This window comes from Erythrolamprus reginae, chromosome Z (genome assembly GCF_031021105.1).
Source record: "Erythrolamprus reginae isolate rEryReg1 chromosome Z, rEryReg1.hap1, whole genome shotgun sequence".
NCBI classification, from domain to species: Eukaryota; Metazoa; Chordata; class Lepidosauria; order Squamata; family Dipsadidae; genus Erythrolamprus; species Erythrolamprus reginae.
Window position 1 is genome coordinate 152,311,356 of NC_091963.1, and position 27,447 is coordinate 152,338,802.

The 27,447-nt window shown below is 49.2% G+C and overlaps 1 protein-coding gene across 1 annotated transcript; it reads right to left on the reverse strand.

The window, feature by feature from the left end:
• Positions 1-759: 759 nt before the first annotated feature.
• Positions 760-27,157, reverse strand: SRRT (serrate, RNA effector molecule). The gene is made up of 20 exons (XM_070767085.1): positions 26,931-27,157; positions 24,710-24,847; positions 20,317-20,445; positions 18,465-18,611; positions 12,923-13,111; positions 9,169-9,338; positions 8,175-8,362; positions 7,992-8,087; positions 7,304-7,415; positions 7,059-7,225; positions 6,892-6,953; positions 5,440-5,518; positions 5,171-5,362; positions 4,626-4,796; positions 4,383-4,536; positions 2,501-2,694; positions 2,194-2,350; positions 1,930-2,019; positions 1,362-1,458; positions 760-1,038 (listed from the first exon to the last, which is right to left on the reverse strand). The coding sequence occupies exons 2-20, from the start codon at positions 24,826-24,828 to the stop codon at positions 963-965; spliced, it is 2,589 nt and encodes an 862-aa protein (XP_070623186.1). The 5' UTR covers positions 24,829-24,847; positions 26,931-27,157; the 3' UTR covers positions 760-962.
• Positions 27,158-27,447: the final 290 nt, after the last annotated feature.

Sequence of the window (27,447 nt, forward strand, 5' to 3'; positions counted from 1 at the left end):
CTCCCAGAATTCCTCAGCCAGCAAATGCTGGGGAATTCTGGGAGTTGAAGTCCAAATATCTTCAAGTTGCCAAGGTTGGGAAACACTGGTCTGGAGGACAGAAGGAAAAGGGGGGACATGATCGAAACATTTAAATATGTTAAAGGGTTAAATAAGGTCCAGGAGGGAAGTGTTTGTAATAGGAGAGTGGACACAAGAACAAGGGGACACAATCTGAGGTTAGATCAGAAGCAACATTAGAAAATATTATTTGACTGAAAGAGTCGTAGATGCTTGGAACAAACTTCCAGAAGACGTGGTTGGTCAATCCACAGTCACTGAATTGAAACATGCCTGGGATAAACATAGATCCATCCTAGGATAAAATACAGGACATAGTAGAAGGGCAGACGAGATGGACTGTGAGATGGACCTTTTTTTTACATGACTTCCCCCTGACTTTTAAACATTTTAATAGTTTGGTATTTTTACATGATTTATTCAGTCCCCCCCCCCCCCCCCCCCACGAATTCCGACATTTCCCGAACTGCTGATTTCCCTGATAATTCCCCAATTTCCCTGTTTTCCAGGTTTGCTGGACACCTTGTACCTAAATCCCCCAAATGAGGCACACAGCCCCACCCCCAGCTCAGGGTCCAACTCCAGGAGGACCAAAGGGCCCCTGGTCAGCTGCCCCCGTTCCCAAACACCCTCGGTGGAATGGGGGCAGCAGGGGGGCACTCTGTCCGCAGAGGGGAACAAACAAGGTCCGAGGCCGGGAAGTGGAGAAGCTTTTTATTAAAATCCAAACACAGCTAAATACGTAAAACCGACGGACAGACCTCAAAAGACGGGGGTCCCGACCTGGCTTCACACCTCTACGTGCACGTACGGAGGGAGGGGCGAGAGCACCGTTTGCTTCTTTTTTAAAAAAAAGGCGAGGGGGGGGAGGGATGGGAGGGTGTGAAGCAGAGTGGGGGGGCTCAGAAAAAGTCTACGTCCTCAGGTGCGTCCAAGTCTCTGTACTCCACGATGGCACGGGGGTCTCCGCGGGACATCCTGGGGAGGGAGAGAGAGAATAACAGGGTTGGGGGTCTTCCAGTTCAACAGGGAGGAGACCCTACACCATTTGAGGCAAGGGGATGCCCAGTCCTGTGTTAAAAACCTCCAGTGTTGGAACACCCACAACTTCTGGTGGCGAGCTGTTCCACTGGTTAATATTCTAGGGGCTGGTCTTAGAAAATGGTGTTCACACTTCGCGGGGCCTCGATTGTGTCCCTCTGTTTAATGCAGCGTTAGGACTGCATGGCCACAGGTGAGGGCCCCCCCCCGTTCCTCCCGCCCCCATCCAGACCCGGAAGGCTCCCCTCCCTCCCAGCTACCTGTTCCGTGGCTTATTCGGGTACCCGGCCTGCCCTCGGAAGGTGTCGTAGTTGCCCCTCCCGGCTGCATAGGGAGCCGGAGGGTAGGGAGGTCCACCTGCGGAGAGAGGAGGAGAGACGCTGGACCTCACCTGAACCAACCGGAGAGTTGGAGGGGGCCCAGGCCCTGCTCAAAACGGGAGATTCTGGACAAAATCTAGCAGCATTTATTCATTTCTGTTCATTTACTAAATACACCTGTGCGCTGCCTGACTCCCAAAGTCCCTGGGCGGCTTCCAACAATTAAAAAGAACAATCCTGAAACAGGTAAAAAGACCTGAGTTTGCTCTTCACTAACGTTCTCCATTCCGTATAATAAGAGATGGAAACGCCAGTGTCGCCTTTTAAAAAGTGCACATCGGGGCTTGGCGGCCCCCAACCCATCTCCCGGCCCTGCCCATTGTAGGGTGGCTGTTCTCCCCCCCTCACTGCAGGGGCCCCTGGGGGGTCAGCCCAGGCCCACGAAGCAAGGGGCCCACGGACCCGAACGCTTCCAAAAACACCCCCCTGCCTTCCGCTTCCCACCTACCTCCGTATCCCAGGATGGGTGGGCGTGGCTGTCCGTAGGGCATCAGTCCCTGGGGGGCCTGGGGTGGGTAGGGCAATCCCGGTGCCAGGCCTGAAGGGGGGGCAAGATAAGGCAACATTTGGCCCTCGTCAGGGGAGCCCCAACACCTTTCCTCGGTCTCCTCATTGCCACTGTTCTCGTCTGACGCATCGCCCAGAAGGTGGGGCCACTCCCAGAACTCCCGCAAGGACCCTGAGGGCCGCCCTGCCTCCCCCGCCAACTCACCCTGTCCGGGAACGGGTGGCTGGTTCAGCTTCAACTCAGGCAGGGCCGGCCGCTTGGCGTCCATCAGGAAGTTGTTGAAGAAGGCCACCTCTTTCTTGACCTCCTCAATCTTCTCCGAGTGCTTGTTGAAGATGTGCTTGCGCACAAACTCAGGGCCCTGGCGGGTGGGTGGAGAAGAGGAAGGAGAGGGCGCATCAGGAGAGCCTCGGCCTTGGGGCTGCAAGGAGAAGGCCCCGCCTCCCAGGGGAAAGTAGGTTTTATTAGATTCAAAGACTCGGGGAGAAAGGGGAGGGGCAGGTGGGCGCACCTTGAACTTCTTCCCGCTGAGTGGACACTGCCACTTGTCTTTGCCCAGCTCCAGGGTGTTGGAGGTGACGAAGTTCTCCACTTCCTGCTCGGGGTCTTTCTTGCCCATCTTGAGGGCCTCCTCTTCCGACAGGGACTCCCGGACGCTGAAGAGGGGCATCAGCTTCTCCTCGAAGGCCTTCTGCCACTCGGCCACTGGGAGGGCAAGGAGTCCGTCTAACAGGGCCCCCCCCTCCTCGTGACCATCACCCCCCCTCCATCCCCTGGCACGGCACAACCCATGGAGCAGAGGGGCCTATCCAGGGGCAGGCCCTGCCCCACCCTTTCTTTTTTAATATCAATCAATCAATCATTGGATTTCTATGCCGCCCTTCTGCAGGGGACTTTACATTGTGGATTTTGTGTTTTTTAAGTTGTAATCTGCCAGGGAACTGAGGGCAGCTTGCAGCATTAAAAAATACAAAATCAACACTATAAAATCCCAGGCTAAAAGCTCCATTTCAAGAATCCAAATAGTTTAAAACTACTCTTAAAACTCAGAAACATTTAGGCCATTCGACCTACATTCGTCTCACCGTATATTATACTGTGTTATGGATTTTTGAAGTAATTTTTTATAATGACACCCCTATCTCATTAAGCGATTATCAGGCTGTATTAATTTCTCTCTTTCTCACTCCCCCCCCCCGCTCTCACCTTTCCACCCCTCCCCTCTTTCTCCTCCCCCTCCTCCCTTCCTCCGACTTTCTCAGCCACTACTCCCTCCCTCTCTTTCTTTACCTCTCCTTGAGCGGCTTCAATCCATTTAAAGTTTTACATTAAACTGGCTGATGATCATGTCACTAAATTACATTTATCGGGGTGTCCCCTCCCTTCCTATATACTACCTTTAAAAAGGCCATTTATTCTTTTAATCAAGGGCATACAGATTGAAGCTTCTGCTTACAATTTACTTAGAAAATATTTTTACAGTTCTGTCATCTGAGTCAATTCATTTCTTTACCACGCCTACTCTTGTAATTTTGTGATTATTTCAATCCAAATTCTCATTAGGACCCAGGCCCACTCTTTATTATTATTATTATTATTATTATTATTATTATTATTATTATTAATTAGATTTGTATGCCACGCCTCTCCGAAGACTCTTGGCCCTGCTTGGATGGGAGAGCCAACTTCGGTGTCCCACTCGGGGCAGGACGAGGCTTGGGTGGTCCTCATATTACGGCCAGTTAAGTGACCGTTTCAAAGGTCCAAGGGCGTTGGGAAAAGCTCACAACCGTTTTTCATACTTTACAACCTTTATGGCCAAAATTGGGACAGATGGCAAATCGGGTCAAGCAAAGTCGATGGGGAGGCAACACTCGCTTAATGACCACGTGACTAATTTAAGAGCTGCCGTGATTCACTGTGGCAGAGAAAGGCCGTAAACGGGGCAACACAACGGAAATGTTCGGCCTCCGTTGTGAGTGTTAAGTGGAGCAGTGCTTGTGGAGGAAGTCCTCGACCTACAACCACCAACCTGCTTAGCGACTGTCCGCGCTCACAAGACCCCTGGGGAAAGGGGCCCCCTCGGCCCACTTGTGGCTCCGGTGGCACAGGGTGGGTGTCCTGGGTAGTTGTCAGCCAGCAGACCTTGACCTCACTTGCAGCATCATCCCCGGGGGTCAAGGGGTCACTTGGCGGTGGGGGAGGGGGAGCCAGCTTTGCTTAACAACCTCCTGATTCACTTACCGACGGAAGCGATTTCTGGGACCGTCATGGGGCTCCCGTCCCAGCCGTCCTGCTTGGAGCCCCAGAAACTCCGGCCTTAGCGTTGCTCACCAGGAGGCCCCACCCCCAGCGCAGCCCAAGGGAAGTGGGGGGCGGCAGAGGCCCCGTACCTTCACGGTGGGTGACGCGGTTGGGGGGGATGGGCCCCCGCACGTGGATGATCCCGCACCGGTTGGGCATCTCGTCCTCGTTGAGGTACTCGGAGGTGTTGTAGTAGTCAACCGAGTGGACAATGCGCAGGTAGAGCAGCAACTTGTCCAGAACCTGCGCGGCGTAAGTGGGGAGAGGCTCAGCTCACCTGACACCCTCGAGGGGCAGCCCCCTCCCACCACTCAACACCCCTCCGGACTCACCTTCACCAGCTTCTCGTCCCTCTCCACCGTGATCTCCGCTGGGTTCCCCTCTTTCGGGGTCTCTTCCGAGGGCTCCCCGCTCCGGCCCAGCAGCTCCTCCTCCTCTGCGTTGACCTCCTCGATCAGGTAGTCCGTGATGTTCTTCAGGATGGGGTTCTGAGAGGGCAGGTTCTGGGGGAAAGGGGGGCACAGGATGAGATGAAGCCCCACATTCGCCCGTGGGGGGTCTTTAGCTAAGAACCGTCCATTTGGGGATGCTATAAAAAGTGACTGATGACCGCTTCTTTGCAGTGTCCCTGGGATCACCTGACCCAAATCTGGAGTCTCACTTAGCAACGTTTCACATTTATGACCGTCACAGCATCCTCGGGGAGCGCTGTGGGTCACGTAATCTGCTGACCTCCTGAAAGTTGAGGGGGAAAGTTGAGGGGGAGGTTGGATTCACTGAAGAACCTCAGGACGCCCTTGAAAACGGTAGTGATTCGCTTAACAACGGTGGGAGGGGAAGGTTGTAAAACGGGGCAGAAGCTTTTCCCGAGACTCACCAAGACTTCGGAAGGCAGCTGGGCCTCGCCGGCCCCCCACAGCTGGGTGCGGTCATCCATGGCATGGATGAGCTTGGCCGCCAGCTTGATGTCGTTGCGCAGGATCTGCTTGTGCTGCGTGATGCCGTTGATGTTGCGCACACGGCGGGTCAGGTCCCTGTTGACGCCGGGGCTCAGCTCGCAATCACGCAGCTGGAGGGGGGGGACAGGCAGGTGAGGGACTCTGCCCAGCAGAGAAATGGGCACCCCCCTCCCCACCTCTATTTTACCCGAATATTCTGGAGATTCCAACAGATTTCCTTGATGTTGACGGTGCGGTCGAAGGTCACCCAGCCCCTCCGGAAAAACCTGGGGACGGGAAAAGGGCCATTCAGGTGCTCCACTGGGTGTCTGGCAGGCAGAAAAACCCTCCCCCTCCCCTGCCAGAACAGCCCTGTAGGTCCAGAAGGGAGGGGGGATGTTTGGTGATGGAAAGGTCAGTGGAATCTAGCAAACCCCGGCATCTGAGCCCTATGGGCCTGGCTCTTCTGGATTTTAGGAAATGAGCAAGAAAAAAAATATTTCTTCTTCCCTTCCTTCTTTCTCTCTTCCATTTCCTTCCTCTTTCTCTCTCTTTACAACCCTTAGCTCCAAAATAATAACATTTCCTAATAATATAGACTAGAAGACATTTTCTCTTCTTCTTGCGATTGTTATCTCTCTCATCTGTTTTCCATCTTGCCTTCTTCTATATTGTTCTATTATTCTTCCAGTCAATGTCAGTTCATCTCTGGTCGAAGCTTCCAATGAAGACACATAATCATCATAACTTTCATCCAACAAAGAAAGAATTATGTAAGCTCACTGCCAACTCATAGAAACATAGAACATTGAGGGCAGAAAAAGACCTCATGGTCCATCTAGTCTGCCCTTTTACTATTTCCTGTATTTTATCTTAGGATGGATCTATGTTTATTCCAGGCATGTTTCAATTCAGTTACTGTGGATTTACCAACCACGTCTGCTGGAAGTTTGTTCCAAGGATCTACTACTCTTTCAGTCAAATCATATTTTCTCCCGTTGCTTCTGATCTTTCCCCCAATATTGCAGTAGATATGAGTCATTATCCAGTCACGCACACAGACACGTTAAGGTGCTTATAGTGCTCATTTTAAAGAAACAGCACAGTCCAGACAAACGGTTCTAGTCAGTCAATCTCCAGAAATACAATAACATTCTTACCGGTTTATCTTTGTTATATATCCTCAACAAAGATATTATAGCTTACAAACACGTCAGAATATCAGAGAGAATAACAGAGCGTAACACAGAGACCACTAGGGTCAAAGAGCCAATCAGAATGAAACAACGGAGAGAATGAGCCATGGTCTCTAGCTCCCTCTTATGGCCACTTGCAATACTACAGCCGATCAGAACATAGCATAAAGCCATATTACATCAATCCATACAACCATACATTGTTGGCTTGTTTATATATTACCAACCCAACCTTTTAGACAGAGTACTAACACTTCCTTCTTTTTCTTCCCATTTCTGTCTTGTTTATTTTATAATATCCCATTAATTTTTTTATTTATTAGATTGTATGTCACCCCTCTTCCAAGTCCTCCTTTCCTTCCTTCTCTCTTCCTTTCTCTTTCCTTCCTTCTTTGCTTCCTTTCCCTCCCTCCGTTCATTTCACTCAGAGGAGGAGGGGGAGGGCTGGGACCGCTGACCCTTACCTCCGTTCCGGCTGAGGGTCTGAGAGCGCCACCCGCATGAAGCCAGGGTACCTCTTGCAGAACTAAGGAAGCGGGAAAGACAAGGGGGGTGGGTGTTGAGATGGGTGCACGGTCCTTCCTCCCGGCCGGCCACCCACCCGCTTTCTCCCCCCCAGGGCCAAACTCACCGCCACGATCTCGGCCTGTGGGATGTTGGGGGCGATGTTGCGCACAAAGAGGGAGCAGGTCTTGTGTAGAGCGCGAGGCTTGGGCTCTCCGTCCTTCTCCTTGCCCTTGGGAGAGCCCTCCCCATCCTTCGGGCCAGCCGGCTCCTCCTTGGGCTTCTTGTCTGTGGCTGCAGAGGGACGCAGGTCAGGCCAGGCCTCTCCCTCCAGGCCTCCCAGGACCCTCACCACAGGGCCTCTCCTCTCACCTTTCTCCTCTCCTAGGGGGCGCCCACTCTCGGAATCGCTGTCGGACTCCGAAACGCTCCCCTCATCGTAGCTGTCATTCCCACTGCGCTTCCGTTTGTGCTTGTGGGTGGCCTGAAAAGAAGAGGGCAAGGTCCCTCAAGCTTCCTTGGGGCCAAAGACCCCCCTCCCCATAGTCACATTGGCCTGGTACCCTGGGAAGGGGGGCAGAGGGAAGGGCAGTATGTGTCCCTACATTCCTATTACTCCCCCCGTCCCAAAAGAGCTGGAAACGAGGAGGCCTGCCTCAATTTTGGTATGGATTAGAGAAATTCAGCTTAAAAAAATAAAAGACTTCTGGCTCCAGAAAGATACCACTATATATACCAAATTGGTTCTCGGGGATGGACATTATAACACCCACCCCAATGCTACAGATTTAGAGAAGATGGTCAAATGTTCAAGAGATTTTGGATGTAAAAGAAAATTTAAAATCAACCCAACAATTAAGAGAAACAGGGAATCAAAGTATACTGGTAGCCGTATTTTCAGATTAGGTCAGGATTAGAAAAACAATAAGAAACAATATGGAGTACAGAAACAAAATCCAGCACCAGACATAACCTTATTGGGGCAAGAAATTATGAAAATTTACAAATTGCTACTGATGGGGACCTGACGGGGGCAGAGGACCCCTGCCCGCTCACCCACCTTCTTTGCCTCCTTCTCGGGCTCTTCTTTCTTCTCCCCCCTTTTCTCCTCTTCCTCCTTCTTGCCTTTCTCCTCCACAGCTTCCTCCTCGGGGGTCTGCAAAAGGGGCCTGATCAGTCAAGAGACCGGCCTGGCGCTCAGCCTTGCCTCTCATCCCCCTTCCCCTCCTCTCCCCGTCCCCACCTTGGCCTTCTTGGCCTCCTCCTTCTTCTCCTCCTTCTCGGAGACTTTCCGCTCCTGCTCCGGCATCATCCGGTTGTTGTTGTTCTCCTCCTTCTTCCCTGGCTCCGCCTTGTCCGGGCGCTCCTCTTCCTCCTCCTGCTCCAAGACTTTCAAATCATGCTCGGTCCCGCCTTCCATCTTGATGACCGCTGGGGAGGCAAAAAGCCTTGACTAGTGGACGGAGGCCCCGGGGCAGACTGGAGACCTACCTGTCTATTCCGCTCTCCCTCAAAATTTAATTATTGTTTTTTTAATTGAATTTATATGCCGCCCAACTTCCCGAAGGACTCTGGGCGGCTCACAACAAAGACAACACTAGAATACAATTTAAAAGTAGCTAAAAATATTAATACAAATCATACGTATCATACTCAATATCTCTCATGGCCGGGTCTCATTTTATCAATGGCTCCAGAATATTCTATTCTACTCCATTCCATTTATTCTATTCTAAATTTGACAAATGTCTCTTTTCTTTTTATGTACTGAAAGCATCGCACTATAGACAAATTCCTTGTGTGGCCAATAAAGAATTCTATTCTCTATTCTGTATTCAATTGCATTCAATTCCGTTTATTCTATTCTACTCAATTTTTTGCTCTATGCACACTGAGGGCATCTGCACCAGAGACAAATTCTTAGGCCACGTGTGTCCAATCACACTTGGACAAGAAAGAATTCTGTTCTCTAAAGAGAGATTTTAGACTCTCTTGGATGATGGCAAAACCTTGTGGAATGCCAGTAGGGTGGGGGGGGGCAACGGAGGCAGCTGGCTCCCCAGGGGGCCAGGGAGACCGGCTCTGCCCCGTCCGTTGCCAGATCGCTTCTGCCACGGAAGAGCATCTTCGCAAGGTGGAGGAAGGCGCTCCACGACCACCAAGGGGCAGAGAGCCACAAGGCTGCCACTTCCGGAGCTTCAAGCCACCCAGCAGCCCCGTCGCCTCTGGGCACCTACCAGCGTCCAGCAGTTTGATGATGGCGTTGGCCTTGTCGATGTCCAGCTGAAGGCCTTCGAACCAGCCGTTGTCCATCAGGTAGAGGAAGACGTTGAGCCGGTTCTGCAGAGCGTTCTGGGCCTCCTGCTTCCTCCGTCCGGCTTCTTCCGGGTGGTACTTGGACCGGAACCTGAACGGGATCCAACCGAGGAGGGAAAAGGAACCAAAAACAGACAGAGAAAGAAGGCAGAAGGAGACAACACCTTAACCGGAGAGGGACGGAGCACGCTGCCCATCGGGCACCGTCCATGCATGCAAAGCTCGGGAAGGAGGTGGCGGGGAGAAGAAAGGGGCCTCGGGGAGGGACGGACGGACGGGACCTTAAAAGAACCAGCCAGAGGCGGCTGTGTAACTACACACTCCAAAATCCTGGTTAACAGCCCGGCTGTGTTGTTCAGCTCTCGGGGGGCTCTCCTGCCTACGGGGGGCAGCCGGGGGTCTCCTCCTGAACCTTCAATGCAGCTCCCTGGCTGCCTCTTTAACCAGCTCGTGGGATCCATTCGCAGCTTATTACCCTACCCAATGCTTGACAACGCCAATACCCATCTTCCCCAGCCTATACCTGGCTTCCAGGGGGAGAGGGAAGATGATGAGTGTGGTAGTTGTTCAGGGGGGGGAGGGGGGAGGAAGTGCATTGTACCCCATTCCTGGCCCCACAAAGCATCACTCCGACCCACTCTGGATTTCAGGCTCCCCCCTGACGCCCCCACGGAGCTGGGCCTGCTGCTTAGAGCAGGGGGTCTCCCACTTCACAACGCCAAGACCTTCGGGTTTCCACTCCCAGAATTCCGCATTCCGGGAACTGAGGTCCAAAGGCCTTAGAAGTTGCGAAGAGGTTCTAATGCTAGCTGGCTTGCGAGGAGTTACCGCCCCCTCCCCAGCCCTGGTTTTGCCCCCCACCCTCCTGAAGCCTGCCCCTCCAGGCTTCCCCAGAAGGATCAAGAGAGCCTTGCTGGCTGCCTTGGCCAGAGAGCTGTCACCTTGTGTGGTGAGCTTGCGCCCTCCGCTGGTTGGGCTGGGAATAGGCCCTCTGCTAGGCTTGGGCACCACACCTGATGGGGTAGCGCCCGGTGGGAGGGCTGTGGTGAAAGCGGCAGGCAAGGGGGGGGGACAAGAACTGAACGAGGGAGGGGCCGAGTGGGCAGAACCAAAGCCAAAGCACAGACTCCTACATAACTTGGCCTGGCCAACCGGAAACAAGCCCTTGGAAATCTCAGTTTCCTTTCTCTCAGCTCTGATTTAAGAAGACAGAACAGGTCGTCATACATACACGGAGGGAGCCACACTGCCAGCCTTCCAAGCGAAGAAGAGAGTTTTCTTCGGCGGGTTTTAAGAAACATTGGAACCTCTCTCTTTCTCTCTCTCGCGCTGGGTGCAGGGCTTGGAAAAGAGGAGGAGGAGGAGCCGGCCTGCACGAGCCCTGAGCTGTCTACCTCCTACCGGTTCACACTCAGCTACTCACTGCATTGTGCACAGCGAGGGCCCTGTCTGGCTAAAAAAAGTTCACCACTACCAGCCGAGAGAGGGAGGAAAAAAGAAACGCCAGATTGAAGGCTCTTGGGTGGGCTTGGAGGACGGCTGAGTTTTGGAGTCTCCTGCGAGAGGTTCGTGGGAGGAGGGGAGAAAAGGCTTTGTTATTACAGTTGACATCCAAAACGAAAGGAAAAAGAAAATTACGCCATTAATGAAATCAAAAGTGGTTAAAGCAAAGAGACATCAGATACACCCCCACAGAATATGAACAACAAACCCACCTCCACCTTCTCTCTCTTCTGCCACAGTCCATGCCTGAATGACCCTCTGATTTGGGGGGACGAGGGGTGGGTGGGAGGCCTGGCCCTATCTCTACAGACCCTGCTGGGACCCAGAAGGATCTTGGGGAAATGCCAGAGTCCCTTGTCCACCATCCAGCTGAGTCCCATCGGGTTGGACCTTTGCGAGGAGAGGGGCGTGGTCATGGCCGCAGCGAGACGGGACTCTTGTGGGGGGGGTGCCAAATCCCCGCCGTTTGGGAGTGACGATTCCTGTTGGATCAGCACCCCCAAAAGGCAGCCTCCCTGATGGGGAGGTAGAGAAGGGGTCTTTGTTGCCTTCCGGTTTTGGGGTCAGCATACCCCGTGGAGGGCTACCTTGTGGCCTCGGTCACCACAGTCATGGCGACTACATGCTAGAAAGTGAGAGTTAAAGCATTGGAAGGGTTGCGCCTTTGCGCCTTCTCCGTGGCAGTGGATCCAGGGGGGTCCTACATTTACCGAGGGGCTTCGGGAGATGAAATGCGATGCCCGAGAACCAGTTACTCCGAATCTGATTGAACACTATTTGGTCAGGACTTATTTAGTAGTGATATGGGCAGCAAAATGCACGTTTTCCCGCACTTATTGCATCTGTGGATTCGCACCCCGCTTCCCTTTTTAGGGTGACCTGCTCCCTTAATCCTTAATGTAGAGGGGGCGGAGTACCCCCCCCCCCCTTGCAGGGTGGAGCTGAGGAATTTGTGCAGTTTTTGGTAGACAAAGTCACTCAGATTCGGAGGGACCTGGACTCCGATTGGGCAATTCCAACCGAGATAACAGGGGCGGGTCTTAAGTCCTGTTGTGTGGGCTAAATTTGATCCTGCAACTCCTGAGGAAGTGGACAAGGCAGTGGGAGCAGTTCCTCCACTTGTTTACTGGACTGCGTCCCTCCATGGCTGGTTTCGGCCAGCAGGGAGGTGACACGAGGCTGGTTCCAGGCTGTGGTCAACTCCTTGATGGAGGGGTCCTTCCCACAACCATTAAAGGAAACAGTTGCGAGGCCCCTTCTCAAGAAGCCTCCCCTGGGTCCAGCAGAATTAAAGAACTATCGTCCAGTCTCCAACCTACCCTTTGTGGGAAAGGTTGTGGGGAAAGTGGTGGCACCCCAACCCCTACAGTCCTTGGGTGAAACAGATGGTCTAGACCTTTTTCAATACCGCTTCCGGCCTGGCTACAGCACACAAACGGCTTCGGCCACCCTGATGGATGGTCTCTGGCAAGCCTGAGATAGAGGCCATTCCCCTGCCCTGATGCTACTTGACCTCTCAGCTGCTTTCAATACCATTGACCAGGCGTCCTTCTGCGACGACTAAAGGAGCTGGGAGTGAGAGGCCCCCTTATGCGGTGGTTCTCCTCCCATCTCTCCGGTCAGTCGCAGTCGGTGTTGGTAGGAGGACAGAGGTCGACCCAATCATTTTCACACTTAAAACTGTTGCAGCACAACATGGACACCTGATCAAAGCCTGAACACTGGGCAATGTTTATGATGCTCACATTGTGCGGGGGTCACATGACCCACTATCGTGACCTTCTGGCAAGCCAAAGTCCGGGGGGGGGGGGCAGTTTCACTTAACAACCAGGTTACCAGCTTAACAAATATAGGGATTCACTTAACAACGGTGGCAAGGACAGTTGTAAAATAGGGAAAAACTCAGGAAATGTTTCACTTAGTAACCGAAATGCTGTCATAAGTCAAGGACTGTCTGTGTGTATTGTTCAGACCAGCCAGGATTAACAATAAAGAAGCCACGAATGAAAGCTGGCCTGAAGGAGCCGGCCACTCTCCTTGGGGGTCTAAACCCAGAAACAAGCAACGCCTGGCCAACCCGTTTCTCTCCTGGGGGTCTTCTGAGTCACTGCCTGCACCGAGTGCCCCCTCCCTGCCCTATGAGGTGGGCAGCCCAGCCCACGAGAGACGTACCACTCTTCGTCTTTGTGGGCCAGGAAGAAATTCTGCATCTGCTGGCGGCGGAAATCAAGCTTGTAGTCGTTGTAGCGCTTGACGGCTTCCGTCTCGTCCACGGAGTCATCCAAGGACAGGAGGAACTCCTTGAAATTCTTCATGACCGGCGGAGCGATGCCCAAATCCACTTCTGCAATATTCCCCAGCCTGGATGGAGGAGGAGGAGGAGGAGGAAGAGCAGGGATTAGCTCTCGCCACCACCGTTTCCTTTAGAAACATAGAAGATTTAACGGCAGAAAAAGACCCCATGGTCCATCTCGTCTGCCCTTATACTATTTCCTGTGTTTTATCTTAGGGTGGATCTATGTTTATCCCAGGCATGTTTAAATTCAGTTATTGTGGATTTACCAACCACCTCTGCTGGAAGTTTGTTCCAAGCATCTACCACTCTTTCAGTCAAATAATATTTTCTCACGTTGCCTTTGATCTTTCCCCCAACTAACTTCAGATTGTGTCCCCTTGTTCTTGTGTTCACTTTCCTATTAAAAACACTTCCCTCCTGGACCTTATTCAACCCTTTAACATATTTAAATGTTTCAATCATGTCCCCCCCTTTTCCTTCTGTCCTCCAGACCAGCGTTTCCCAACCGGTGTGCCGTGGCACACTAGTGTGCCGCGAGACATGGCCAGGTGTGCCGCGAGAAGCTCCAGCTGGGCGGGGCGCTGCCTGAGTGTCGTCCTGTGGATGGTCTTGGGCTTCACAGTCGCTTCCTGGTTCCCTCTCCTCCCACCGCCTGTGTCTCCCACCGTCGCCTCCACCAAGCCGGTGCCCGTTGCCGTGGGTTCCTTGAGTGGGAGCTGCCGCTTCCCTCCGTCCAGCTTAGCCACGCTGCCGTAGAAAGCACAGAGGTTATTGCCACCGCTTCTGCCTCCACTCAGGGAGCCACTGTGGTCACCGCGCCTTTTCCTCTCGCTCAGCTCAACCACGATGGCTCCCTGAGTGGAGGCAGAGGTGGCGGCAATAACCTCTGCACTTTCTACGGCAGCGTGGCTGGGCTGCCTGGAAGGAAGCGGCAGCTCCGAGGAATGAGGCGCTGGCGGTAGACACAGGCGGAGGGAGGAGAGGGAACCAGGAAGCAACCGTAAAGCCCCAGACCAGCCACAGGACGACCTTCAGCCAGGGGCACCGGGACCCGCTCGCAGCCATGGTGGGAGCAGCATGAGAAAGAGAGGATTCTATCCCACGAGGAGACGCCCACCGAGCTGCAGGTCCCGCTGCCGTCGCCTTCTTTCCCTCCGCCTCTTTCTCCTCGTGCAGCCTTTGCGAGTCCGCCCTGGCTTTCACTTCGCCCCATGATTTCCCCGCAATTTCATCCAGGCCACCTCTTGCCTCCTTTTGAACTGCGGGGAAATCTGCGGGCGAAGCAAAAGCCAGGGCGGGAGAGAAGCACGGGGGTGGGGAAGGAGGAGAGCCCCTCAGCGCTTCCCCTCCGCCAAGCTGCCTGCTTGTCCTCGCGCCTCGTTGCGACCTCCTGCCTTTTTCCAGGGGCCTTTGGAAGGCACCCAGGGAAGGGGGGGGATTGGGGGTGGCTGCAGCGGCTTCTCGTCCTCCTCATCCGGCTGCTAACGCCCGCCCGGCCCCTCTTGCAGTCCCTTCACCGAGCGCTTTTGTCCCAGGCTGTCAGCGAAAGGGCTACAGGACAGGCGGGGCAGGCGTTCTTCTCACAGCTGAGGCAGGATTTGGAATGTCGGGGGTGTGTGCGTGCGGGCTCCGCATCCCCCTGCCACCCGGAACATTTAAAATAAGAAAAACCTTCGCCGGCCTCCGCAGAGAAGGAAGAGAGAGAAAGAGAGAGAGAGAGCAAGAGAGACATAGCAAGAGAGGCAGAGAGAGACAGAGAAAGAGAAAGAGAGAGAAAGAAAGAGAGCTAGCAAGAGAGAGAGAGACAGAGAAAGAGAGACAGAGAGAGAGACAGAGAGAGAGAAAGAGATAGCAAGAGAGAGAGAAAGAGAAAGAGAGAAAAAGAAAGAAAGAGAGAGAATGAAAGAGAGATAGCAAGAGAGGCAGAGAGAGCAAGGGAGAGAGAAAGACATATAGGGAGGGAAGGAGGGAGAAAGAGCAAAAAAGAGAGGAAGAAAGAAAGAGGGATGGAGAGAGAGAAAGAAGGGAAGGAAGGAAGAGAGAGAAAGAGTGAGGGAGAAATAGAGCGAAATGGAGGAAGATTTTTTTTTTGTCAAAACTTTTCTTTAGCCACCCCACCCCACCCCCCCGTTCAGTGTTCCCCAGGATTTTGAAAATATGAATAATGTGCCGTGGCTCAAAAAAGGTTGGGAAACACTGCTCCAGACTATACAGATGGAGTCCATGAAGTCTTTCCTGATACGTTTTATGCTTAAGATCTTCCACCATTCTTGTAGCCCGTCTTTGGACCCGTTCAATTTGATCCATCTCTTTTTGTAGGTGAGGTCTCCAGAACTGGACACAGTATTATTCCAAATGGGGTCTCACCAGCATTCTATATAGCGGGATCATAATCTTCCTCTTCCTGCTTGTTATACCTCTAGCTATGCAGCCAAGCATCCTACTTGCTTTTCGGCTTTGGTGTTCGGCTTCGGGAGACAGCTGGGAAGCCGCGTGGCTGTTTTAAAAGGTCACAGCCACGCTGGGGGGCTTCCCAGCACCCCCCCGAACCCCGAACTTTTGCCGAACTTCCGGGTTCAGGGTGGAGGGGTGGGAAGCCCCCCAGCACGGCTGTGACCTTTTAAAACAGCCGCGCAGCTTCCCAGCTGTCTCCCGAAGCTGAACGCCAAAGCCGAACTTCCGCATTCGGAGAGAGCTGGGAAGCCGCGCGGGTGTTTTAAAAGGTCGCAGCCGGCCTGGGGGGCTTCCCAGCAACCTCCCGAACCGAACCCGGGGTTCAGAAAAAATTTGTCTCTTCTTACGAACTTTTTTCGAGTTACGAACCGGCGTTTGGGAGGCTGCTGGGAAGCCCCCCAGGCCGGCTGTCACCTTTTAAAACAGCCGCACGGCTTCCCAGCTGTCTCCGAACGCCGGTTCGTAACTCGAAAAAAGTTCGTAAGAAGAGGCAAAATTTTTCTGAACCCCGGGTTCGTATCACGAGTTGTTCGTAAGACGAGGGGTTCGTATCTTGAGGTACCACTGTATATTTATTTTAAATATAATTTTTTAAATTGTTCTTAGCTTAGTTGTTGGAAAGATGGAATTACGATTGATGAAATGAAAACAGAATTTTGGGATGTTTTGTTAACTTTTTAAAGGTAAGAAAATTTTATGCCTGTATAACATTGATGTGCTTTTATTTATATGTGTTTTTTGAAGATGGAGAAAAAAATTATATCCCCCTCAAAAAAATAACAATTCACAGGTCCTTGAAAGCAGGCAGAGTGAAGACTGAAGGCATGAAAGCAAGAGAAACCTTGAGAAAATTGAAACACCAAAGTTTGCCACCTTTTAAGACTTGTGGACCTTCTCCTGGTGACTGGTCCAAAGGCACCCAGTCAGCTCTCACTCCTATGGCGGACACTAGAACTCACCATCTCCTAGATACTGGTTCAAAGTCACTTCTAGGATTTGGAATTCTAGGGGGTTGGAAGTCTTCAAGTCTCCAAATTCTAGGTTTGACCGCTACAGAAACAACTGTGTTTCACTTTACAAATGGAATGGGGACAGAAATGGGAATAGAACAGAAAATAGTGGAATAGAATAGAATAGGAGTAAGAACAGAACAGGAATAAGAATGGAAGCGATGTGCCGGTGTCTGGAGGCTGTTGGGGCCTGGATGGGTGTCAACAGACTCAAACTCAACCCTGATAAGACGGAGTGGCTGTGGGTTCTGCCTCCCAAGGACAATCCCATCTGTCCGTCCATCACCCTGGGGGGGGGAATCACTAACCCCCTCAGAGAGGGTCCACAACTTGGGCGTCCTCCTCGATCCACAGCTCACATTAGAGAACCATCTTTCAGCTGTGGTGAGGGGGGCGTTTGCCCAGGTTCACCTGGTGCACCAGTTGTGGCCCTATCTGGACCGGGACTCACTGCTCACAGTCACTCATGCCCTCATCACCTCGAGGCTCGACTACTGTAACGCTCTCTACATGGGGCTACCTTTGAAGAGTGTTCGGAAACTTCAGATCGTGCAGAATGCAGTTGCGAGAGCAATCATGGGCTTCCCAAGGTATGCCTATGTTACACCAACACTCCGCAGTCTGCATTGGTTGCCGATCAGTTTCCGGTCACAATTCAAAGTGTTGGTTATGACCTATAAAGCCCTTCATGGCATCGGACCAGAATATCTCCGAGACCGCCTTCTGCCGCACGAATCCCAGCGACCGATTAGGTCCCACAGAGTGGGCCTTCTCCAGGTCCCGTCAACTAAACAATGTCGTTTGGCGGGACCCAGGAGAAGAGCCTTCTCTGTGGCGGCCCCGACCCTCTGGAACCAGCTCCCCCCAGATATCAGAGTTGCCCCCACCCTCCTTGCCTTTCGTAAACTTCTCAAAACCCACCTCTGCCGTCAGGTACGGGGGAATTGAAATATCTTCCCCAGGCCTATATAATTTATGTATGGTGTGTTGTGTGCATGTTTTTTAAATTATGGGTTTTTAACTTTGTATTATTAATTTGTATTGAACATTGTTTCTATCACTGCTGTGAGCCACCCCGAATCTACGGAGAGGGGCGGCATACAAATTAAATAAATAAGTAAGTAAGTAAGAATAGAACAGAACAGAAAACAGAACAAAATATTTTGCTATACCAAAAAAGCACACAAAATAACAAGTAGACATGAAAGCTCAGCCAGCATTTAAGAGCAAACAGAACTGAACGTGCAGAGAAGCACCATGCAGAATCAACCGTGCAGATGGGCAAGAGGAGAGGTGGGGCGCATTGGCCTCAAAATCCAGGCGCCTGGGCTTTCCGTCCTTTGCTTTCTTCTCCAGCCAGCCATGACCAGAGCGTGTGGACTCAGAAGGAGGAGGAGGAGGACGCAGCTTCCCTACCCGGGGCTCCCTTTGGCATTTCAGAGCTAGCAAAGGTCCACTTTGGTCCCGCCACTCAAGCACCAGGCCAGAAAATCAGGAGACGAGTTCTAGTCCTGCCTTAGGCATGAAAGCCAGCTGAGTGGCTCTAGGCCGGTCCTCCTCTCTCTCAGCCCCACGCACCTTGCAGGGGTGTTGTGGGGAAAACGGGTGGGGGCAGCCTTGTTGGGCATGTTTGGCCCCTGGAGCTATTTGTAAAGTAGCAACAGCAACAGCACTTAGACCTATAGCCCACTTCCTAGGGCTTTCATGGCCCCCTCTAACCGGTTCACAGAACCAGCCTCTTGCCCCCAACAACCTGGGCCCTCCTTTGACCCACCCTGGAAGGAGGGAAGGCTGAGTCAACCTAGAGCCGGTGGGGAGATTCAAACTGCTGAACTACAGCTGGCAGTTAGCTGAAGTCGTCTCTGCAGGGCTGGCGCCAAATGATAAAAGGTGTGGGGGGGGGCAGGCAGACAGAGGACAGAGAAGACAGAACAAGCCCCAAGAACCCGCTTACCTGGCTTGGATGGGGAGGATGTGGTGCTGCGTCACGTGCATTTCAGGGTGGGCCCAAGGCTGGGGGGGCCCATAAGAGGGGCCCGTAGAGACCCCGCTGTAAGGCATCTCGTAGCCCGAGTGGTAGGGGTCGGTGGTGTGCTCATCCCTGCCGAAGGAAGAACAAAATACTTTCACGCCTGCCTCCCTCCAAGACGAGGGCGGGGGCTTGCCACTGAACCCAGCAAGCAGGAGGGGGGTCACCTCTCTCCGGGGAGACAGACCCAAAGCCCACCCGACACAAAACTATTCTTTTATCATAAGGGCGCATCCACATTGATATTTCAGGACGAAGCAACACAGGAATAAAATACACAAAAACACAGAATGTAAAATGTCAAAATTTTAACAGGGAAATTACCAAGGGGTCTTCGGAGAAGGAGGGCGCACTAGCCCAATTAATAAGTAACATTAAAATTAATAAATAAAATTTATGAAATTGCCAAAATGAATAAGCTGACATTGGAAATACAGAATTCTATCAGACTTGGAGCAGGTGGTACGAATGGGTCCATCAGGAAAAATATCTAAAAGTTTGAAGAGTTATAAACAATTTGAAATAAAATGAATATAAGTAATCTTATTAATCCATCAACCAAACCATGATGGATATATAGTATTAAGAAAAGGTGTTGTCTAGCAATTTTTTCTTTTACTATTCATGACATAGGTAATACCACTAAAAAATACAAGATTAAGATTTAGCAAACAAGTGATACATTAGAGCAAAGTATAAATCAATAGGCTGATTTTATTAGGCTGTAATAAATGTCAACAGGATGGTTGACCTCTGCGTAAATTGTCAAATGTTTAAGATTTGATATGTAATTGTAAATATGATTGATTATATACACTGCTCAAAAATAATAAAGGGAACTCTCAAAGAACCCATCCCAGATCTGAAGGAATGAAATATTCCCATTGAATCCTTTGTTCTGTACAAAGTTTTAAACCTGCCTGGGACAAACATAGATCCATCCTAAGATAAAATACAGAAAACAGTATAAGGGCAGACTAGATGGACCATGAGGTCTTTTTCTGCCGTCAGACTTCTATGTTTCTACGTTTCTAAAGTTGAATGTGCACAACAGCAGGTGAAATTGACTGTCAATCAGGGCTGCTTCCTAAGTGGACAGTTTGATTTACTTGGAGTTATATTGTGTTCTTTAAGGGTTCCCTCTTTTTTTTGAGCTGTGTATTTATTTATTCATTCATTCATTCAATTTTTATGCCGCCCTTCTCCTTAGACTCAGGGTGGCTTACAATATGTTAGCCATAACACTTTTTAAAAACAGAGCCAGCCTATGGCCCCCACAATTTGGGTCTTCATTTGACCCACCTCGGAAGGATGGAAGGCTGAGTCAACCTGGAGCCGGTGATGAGATTTGAACCGCTGACCTTCAGGTCTAGTCAGCTTCAGTGGCCTGCAGTACAGCACTCTACCTGCTGCGCCACCCCGGCTCATATATGTTTATGTTTATGTGTTTGTATAAATCATGTTTTGTCTGTTTTTTTATGGTTTTTGTTTTGAATGCAAATACTTAATAAATATTATTTTAATAATAATAAATAAATAAATTGCAAATATTATTTTTTTTACTTCGTTTGTCACAGCCACAAAAACCAGGGGAACCTCTGTTATACAGGCTCCATTTAGACGCTCAGTCACCACAGGTTGGGGCTCTTCGTTTTTCGGCCCCAAAGTCACAATTAGTAATCGGGCCCCACTTGTTGGGGGCTCTGGGGCCCCTGCCAGGGTGGTGTTTTGGCCGAATGCAAAATAGCCCCACAGAAGACACGACAAGAGAACTCACCAATCCCGTCTCATGCGTTTCTGGGGCGGGCTCAGGTCGTGACGAGGGGGGGAGAAGCGTTCACGCCTGCTCCGGTCATAATCCCGATATTCCCCCCTGCTCCGGCGTTCCCGGCCTCGGTCCCATTCCCTAGCGGAAAGGAGAAATTTTTCGGGATTTGCATCCTGTTGGCCCTGCCTGCGTCCCTTGCAACCGTAAAAATGGCAAGAAAACAAACATCCCCTCGCGACTTCACGAAACCAAATTGCCTCTGCAAGAGAGTTTGTTTGGATGGGCTGGCTAAGCGCCGTTCGGATTTTCAGGGGTAGAGAGAGGGCACCGGAAACGTGGTGGTTTTCTTGCAGAAGTTTCTCTACTAGCTCCACTTTTAAAACTGCGGGAGCATCATCTATGACCCTTGTTTGGTTTAGCCCCTGCTAAATATTCCTTTGGCAACGGGCAGGACAAAGAACGCCTCTTTCCAGGCGGACGTGCAAAAGCCTCGAGGTATTTTGTGCAGGTCTCTTTGCTAGCAAGCCCTGCATATTTCTTTTTTTAAATTGTATTCAATTTATGTACATTTTAAAAGATGTTACATAATCCATAATTTTCAATCATAATCATTGTGACATTGTGACCAGGGGAGACAGGATAGCAGCCTTCCAATATCTCAGGGGTTGCCCCAAAGAAGAAGGGGTCAATCTGTTCTCCAAAGCACCCGAGGGCAGAGCAAGAAGCAACGGGTGGAAACTAAACAAGGAGAGAAGCAACTTAGAACTAAGGAGACATTTCCCGACAGTCAGAACGGTTGACCAGTGGAATAGAAGTTGCCTCCAAAGGTTGTGGGTGCTCCAACACTGGAAATATGTTGGAGAATCATTCGCCTGAAGTGGTTTATGGTTTCCTGCCTAAGCAGGGGGCTGGACTAGAGGACCTCCAAGGTCCCTTCCAACTTAGCTGCTGTTGTTATATTTATTATTACTACTTCCCAAAGGCCGATTAGAGCCCACAGGATTGGTCTTCTCTAGGTCCCATCAGCCAAACAGCCAATAATAATGTTATTATTATAACATTCAGCACATCTAAACGAAAGCCAATCCTGCTGTCTCTCTTGATAGCTGACCCTCTTTCTTTTAATTTATCTTACAGTGCAAGATACCAACAGTTTACATTCAGTTTTATGTGAAACTTTTCTCTTCCACTCTCTTCCTATTAATTCCTACAGTAACATGTTTATATCTTCCTATTTTACTTATTATTTCACTGAAAGAGTAGTGGATCCTTGGAACAAACTTCCAGCAGACGTGGTGGATAAATCCACAGTCACTGAATGTAAACCTGCCTGGGATAAACCTATATCCATCCTAAGATAAAATACAGGAAAGAGTCTAAGGGCAGATGGACCATGAGGTCTTTTTCTGCCCTCAATCTTCCATGTTTCTATGTTTCTAACAATGCAGTTTACTTCATTAACCATATACAGTAATACTATATCTATTTAACATTTCATATATATATATATCTTCCCTTTATTTTCTCCTTTCTAGCCAATCATAAAATATACTCCACACTTCACAGAAATTCAAGCCTCCCTTGTCGTTTAGTTCCAAAGTCATTTTATCCAATTCTGCACATTCAAATATATATTTTTAATAACAATTCTATTGCCGTTCCTTCTTGTTTCCAATGTTGAGAGACAAATTCTTACTGCCATGATGCGCTGTATAAGATAGTAATGTTCTTTTCTCATTTTTTTTGTTCTATTATGCCGAGTAAAAAAAATTCCGTTTCATATGAAGTTCTTGTGTTGTAATTTCCTTCATCCAAGTCTGGATTTGTACCAATTTTTTTTTTTTTTAATTTGAGGGCAGGTCAACCACATACTGTTTGTCTTTACCTACCGGAGGAATCCTTGGTGCTGCCTAATTTCCCTTGTTTTCCTGCAGATATTTCATTACCTAAGCTGGCTAGTATCATTAGTGCTAGAAGGGAGGAGGGTTTGGGGGAGGAAGGAGAAGACGACGGCTGTGGGATCGTTGGTGCTCACTAAGGCTCAGTGGTTTTCTTGCAGATGTTCCAACTAGGGGACATTATCAGTTGGGTCTTGAAATATCTGCCAGAAAATAGCCCAGCTCAGAACGCACAGAACAGTGTTTCCCAACCTTGGCCACTTGAAGATATCTGGACTTCAACTCCCAGAATTCCCCAGCCAGCGTTCCAGATATCTCCAAGTGGCCAAGGTTGGGAAACACTGGCATAGAGGACTCCTGATTTCAACCTTGACCTACAAACGTTCTCCTTCATTAGTCCTACCTGTCCGGATATGTATCTATAAGCAGAGTAACGCAGGAGGACGAGATAAGACATCACAATCTATTGTGGCAGGGCAAGACAGCAAAGAAGACTATTATTTAATAACACATATACTAACATGGGCAAGATTGGCATTCGCACAAAATCGGAAACAAGAAAAGACACCAAATGAAGAGGTGGTGATCAACAAAATGTTAGACTGCGCTAAATTAAGTAAATTAACATATGAATTACAAGGTGAACAAAATAAGAACTACTATAGAGTGTGGGAGAATCTGTATAAATGGATAAGAGGAAAAAAAGAATAAAACAAGAAAAGGAATTAGTATTAAGGAAATATAATGGGGGGAAAAACCAGAATTGTTAAATATTATTATGTATAACAGATAAGTATAAATGTTAAATGTTGTTTGTATGTTTGGTGATATAAAACAATAAAAAAAGAATAATAAAAAAAGAATCTATTGTGGCAATTTAATGAACCAGATAAATGAACAAAGACACGTTTGTATAAAACAGTAGTTTACTCTTCAGTGAAAAATATTATCTTCCATTACAGGAATTTCACATCAGCCGTATTTGGCTTACTTACAAGAAGATATCTTCGGGACCGCCTCCTGCCGCACGAATCCCAGCGACCGGTTAGGTCCCACAGAGTTGGCCTTCTCCGGGTCCCGTCGACTAAACAATGTCGTCTGGCGGGACCCAGGGGAAGAGCCTTCTCTGTGGGGGCCCCGACCCTCTGGAACCAGCTCCCCCCTGAGATTAGGATTGCCCCCACCCTCCCTGCCTTTCGTAAACTCCTTAAGACCCACCTTTGCCGTCAGGCATGGGGGAACTAAAACACCTCCCCCTTGCCCATGTTGTTTTGTTGATTGATTGACTGTGTGCCTGTTTTTTATATATACTGTTTTTTATGAGATTATTAATTTCAATTGGAATCTGGATGGGTGGGCATTGGATTTGGTATTGTGTACTGTACTGTTTTTTATTATTGTTGTGAGCCGCCCCGAGTTTGCGGAGAGGGGCGGCATATAAATCCAATAAACCTAAACCTAAACCTAAGATATTAGATGTTAAGACCTGGCTTTGCCGACAGGACTGGGGGCCGTGAACTCTAACATCAGACGTGCCCGAATAATGTTTGGCTGGTGTGTATGTTTGTTATTGATTTTTTTTTTTTGGGGGGGGGGGGTTATAATGGGTTCATTAGGGTTATGAGAGGGTTTTAATCTACTGTTGATGTTTGACTTCGTTTTATTATTGTACTATTGTATTATTTTTTCTTGTTATAAGCCGCCCTGAGTCCTACGGGATTGGGCCGCATGGCAATTGAATAAATTAAATTAAAATTATATTCAACCATTCCAGGTTACAAGTAGATACTAAACCTATCCAGGTTTCTCCCTAGCACTATCTCAGTTCTACTCAATATCTAACTCAGGCTCACACTGCTCCAGCCACCACCACCAACAGCAAACGACCAACAAAGTGTTGGCTATGACCTATAAAGACCTTCATGGCACCGGACCAGATTATCTCCGGAACCACCTTCTGCCGCATGAATCCCAGCGACTGATTAGGTCCCACAGAGTTGGCCTTCTCCGGGTCCCGTCAACTAAACAATATCTTTTGGCGGGACCCAGGGGAAGAGCCTTCTCTGTGGTGGCCCCGGCCATTTGGAACCAGCTCCCCCCAGAGATTAGAATAGCCCCCACCCTCCTTGCCTTTCGTAAGCTCCTTAAAACCCACCTCTGACGTCAGACATGGGGGAACTGAGATATTTCTTCCCCCTAGGTTTATAAAATTTATGCATGGTAGGTTAGTATGTATGATTGGTTTTTAAAATAAGGGTTTTTAGCTGTTTTAGTATTGGATTGTCGCATGTTGTTTTTACCACCGTTGTTAGCCGCCCCGAGTCTACGGAGAGGGGCGGCATACAAATCCAATAAATAAATAAACAAGGATATTTCCAAATTGGAAGGCCAAACCTTCAGCCTGTCCAGTGGACCCAAAAAGCAAAGAAGAGCTTTGCGTCCATTTGGGTCTTTCTCTAACTCCCACCCCCTGCCCACCCCCTTCTCTGTTCCCCAGGGATCACCTGTCACTCCAGTCATCTCGGCGTCGATCATCTCGCTCTCGAGAGCGATCGTAGTCACTTCTCTCACGACGGAATTTGTCCCTGCGCCTCCGGTCATACTCATCATCGCTGTCCCCCATTGCGTTGGGCCAAGACCATCTGGAGAGGAGAGGGGGGAGGACAGAGACAGAAGGAAGCAGAAGTCACTCTGGCCCCAGGGAAAATGGGTGGGTTGCCTGGAGGGAGCAGAGGGACCCTGGGCACCAGTGCTGAACTCCCCCCAGCCACCCCCCCTCCTTAGCATCAAAGGAAGCTTCAAAGAACTGAGGGTGTGCGGAAGGGATACTGTGTTTGCAGGAATTTGTTTATATTAAATTTATAAGATGCTGATTGTTATTTGCGAAAACTAAAAAGTTGATCATATACCTTTATTAAGGATTTTACTGCATCGGAAAAAACTGGAAGTCATTGCTTTTTACCTCTTTATTTTTACACACACCACCACTGTCCTTAATTTATTCCTTCTTTATTTTTCCCCATATTTCCTCATGTCCTTGCTCGTATTTTATGTTAAGAAAAAAAGCCCTTTACTGATTATCTTATTTGCTGCCGATTTCACCTTGAGGCTACTCTAGGCAGCCACAACAATAAAGTGGAAAACATCGAAAGGAAACTGAAACAAATTGAAAGTAAAATAGTGTACGTATACATATAATAATAAGGCCGAAATAGATCTATCCTAGTCTCCCTTAATTTTCAAATTCAGCCAAAACATGTGACATATACTATATATATATGTGCATAGACATGCATGTAACACACATACGACACACATACACACAACACACATATCTGTATGTGTAACATACATGCCTACATAAGTATACATACTTATAAACATACATGTGTGTGTATATAACGCACAAACACATATCTGTACATGTAACACATACATGCCTACGGATGAATACTTACAAATATACATGTGTATATGCACACACACATATCTGCATACACATGTACATAACCCCCCCCCCCCCCACACACACATATCTTTTAGTTGCTTTTGTTGTCTATTTATTTATTAAATAAAGATATCAGTTATCTTTTATTCGTATTTGGCTGTGAAACGCCCAGAGTCCTTCAGGAGTTGGGCAGCATATAAGCAATAGCAATAGTAGAAGTAATAATAATAATAATTATTATTATTATTAATAGTAATAAATAAATAATAATAACTCCGTGGGGAGTTGGGTGGCATAAGTAATAGCAATAGTAATAATAGAAATAATAGTAGTAATAACAATTATATCTGTACATGTAACATACATGCCTACACATGTATACATATTTACAAATTTACATGTATATGCACATAAACATGTAATACAGACAACACGCATATCTGTACATATACAGATGTACATATACATACAAACATAGAAGACTGACAGCAGAAAAAGACCTCATGGTCCATCTAGTCTGCCCTTATATTATTTCCTGTATTTTTATCTTAGGACAGATCTATGTTGATCCCAGGCCTGTTTCAATTCAGTTCCTGTGGATTGACCAACCACGTCTGCTGGAAGTTTGTTCCAAGGATCTACTACTCTTTCAGTCAAATCATATTTTCTCACGTTGCTTTTGATCTTTCCCCCAACTAACTTCAGATTGTGTCCCCTTGTTCTTGTGTTCACTTTCCTATTAAAAACATTTCCCTCCTGAACCTTATTTAACCCTTTCACATATTTAAAAGGTCAAATGAGTTTCAGGAGGGAAGTGTTTTTAATAGGAAAGTGAACACAAGAACAAGGGGACACAATCTGAAGTATACATGCCTTTACATGTATGTGTATACGCACACACATATGCGCATACACCTGTACATAATACACATCCTTCATTTCCCTTATTGTCTATTTATTTATTAAATAACAGGGATCAGTTATCTTTTATTCGTACTTGGCTGTGAGTCGCTCAGAGTCCTTCGGGAGTTGGGCGGCTTACAGTAACAATTACTATTATTACTTATGAGTCCTTCGAATAAATAAATTATTATTATTATTATTATTAATAGTAATCAATGAATAATAATACTGGCAACAATAGTAATGATGATGATAACAGGGGCCCAAGCGGGCCCAGAACCAAGGAAGGCTTGTCGCCCCCCACCCACCCACCCGGGGGCCCAGAAGGCCCAGCCGCGGATGATGGGCCCGGCGGGCGGGAACCTCCCCCTCACCGGCGACTCGCTGCAGGATCCGAGAGGCGGCCTCAGGCGGCGCGGTCACCTCCTCGCTATCTCCGCGCGCGCCGGAAGCCAGCAGCGTCTGCAGAACGCATTTCCGGTTACTACCTCCAGACGAGGTGCAAATGCGCCGGACGCCACTCAACAGAGGGAGGCGGGGCTTAAGTGTGCTTCCGCCGGTTCTCTTTAATCAGCCGGGTCTTGTCTTGCGCAATGCTTTCGGGGAGGGGGGAAAGCGGGGAGACAGTTCCCTCATCCACAGCCCTTTGGGCCAAATTGGCGGGCGGCCTGTCACCCGGGTGCGGGTCCATTTAGGAGGAGAGAAACTGTAGGACGCTCTAGGCTCCTGAAGCTCTATTTCCGCCAAATTATTGGGCGAAGCGCGCTTCACCATAAAGACGAGGGACGCCTAGAACGGCACAGACTAGGTTTGAATAGCCCGCCAAAAGCGGCGGAACGGAGAGCTAGGAAAGTGAAGAGTCATCTCACGGACCTCCACAAGGGGTCGCTG

Excerpts from the sequence above, each read along its gene's own strand:
- SRRT (XM_070767085.1), bottom strand. The coding sequence starts at position 24,828 with ATGGGGGACAGCGATGATGAGTATGACCGGAGGCGCAGGGACAAATTC. Across the intron at positions 8,363-9,168 it reads CATCAAACTGCTGGACGCTG|CGGTCATCAAGATGGAAGGC; the intron begins GTAGGTGCCCAG and ends TTGCCTCCCCAG. Across the intron at positions 1,459-1,929 it reads ACCCATCCTGGGATACGGAG|GTGGACCTCCCTACCCTCCG; the intron begins GTAGGTGGGAAG and ends CTCTCTCCGCAG.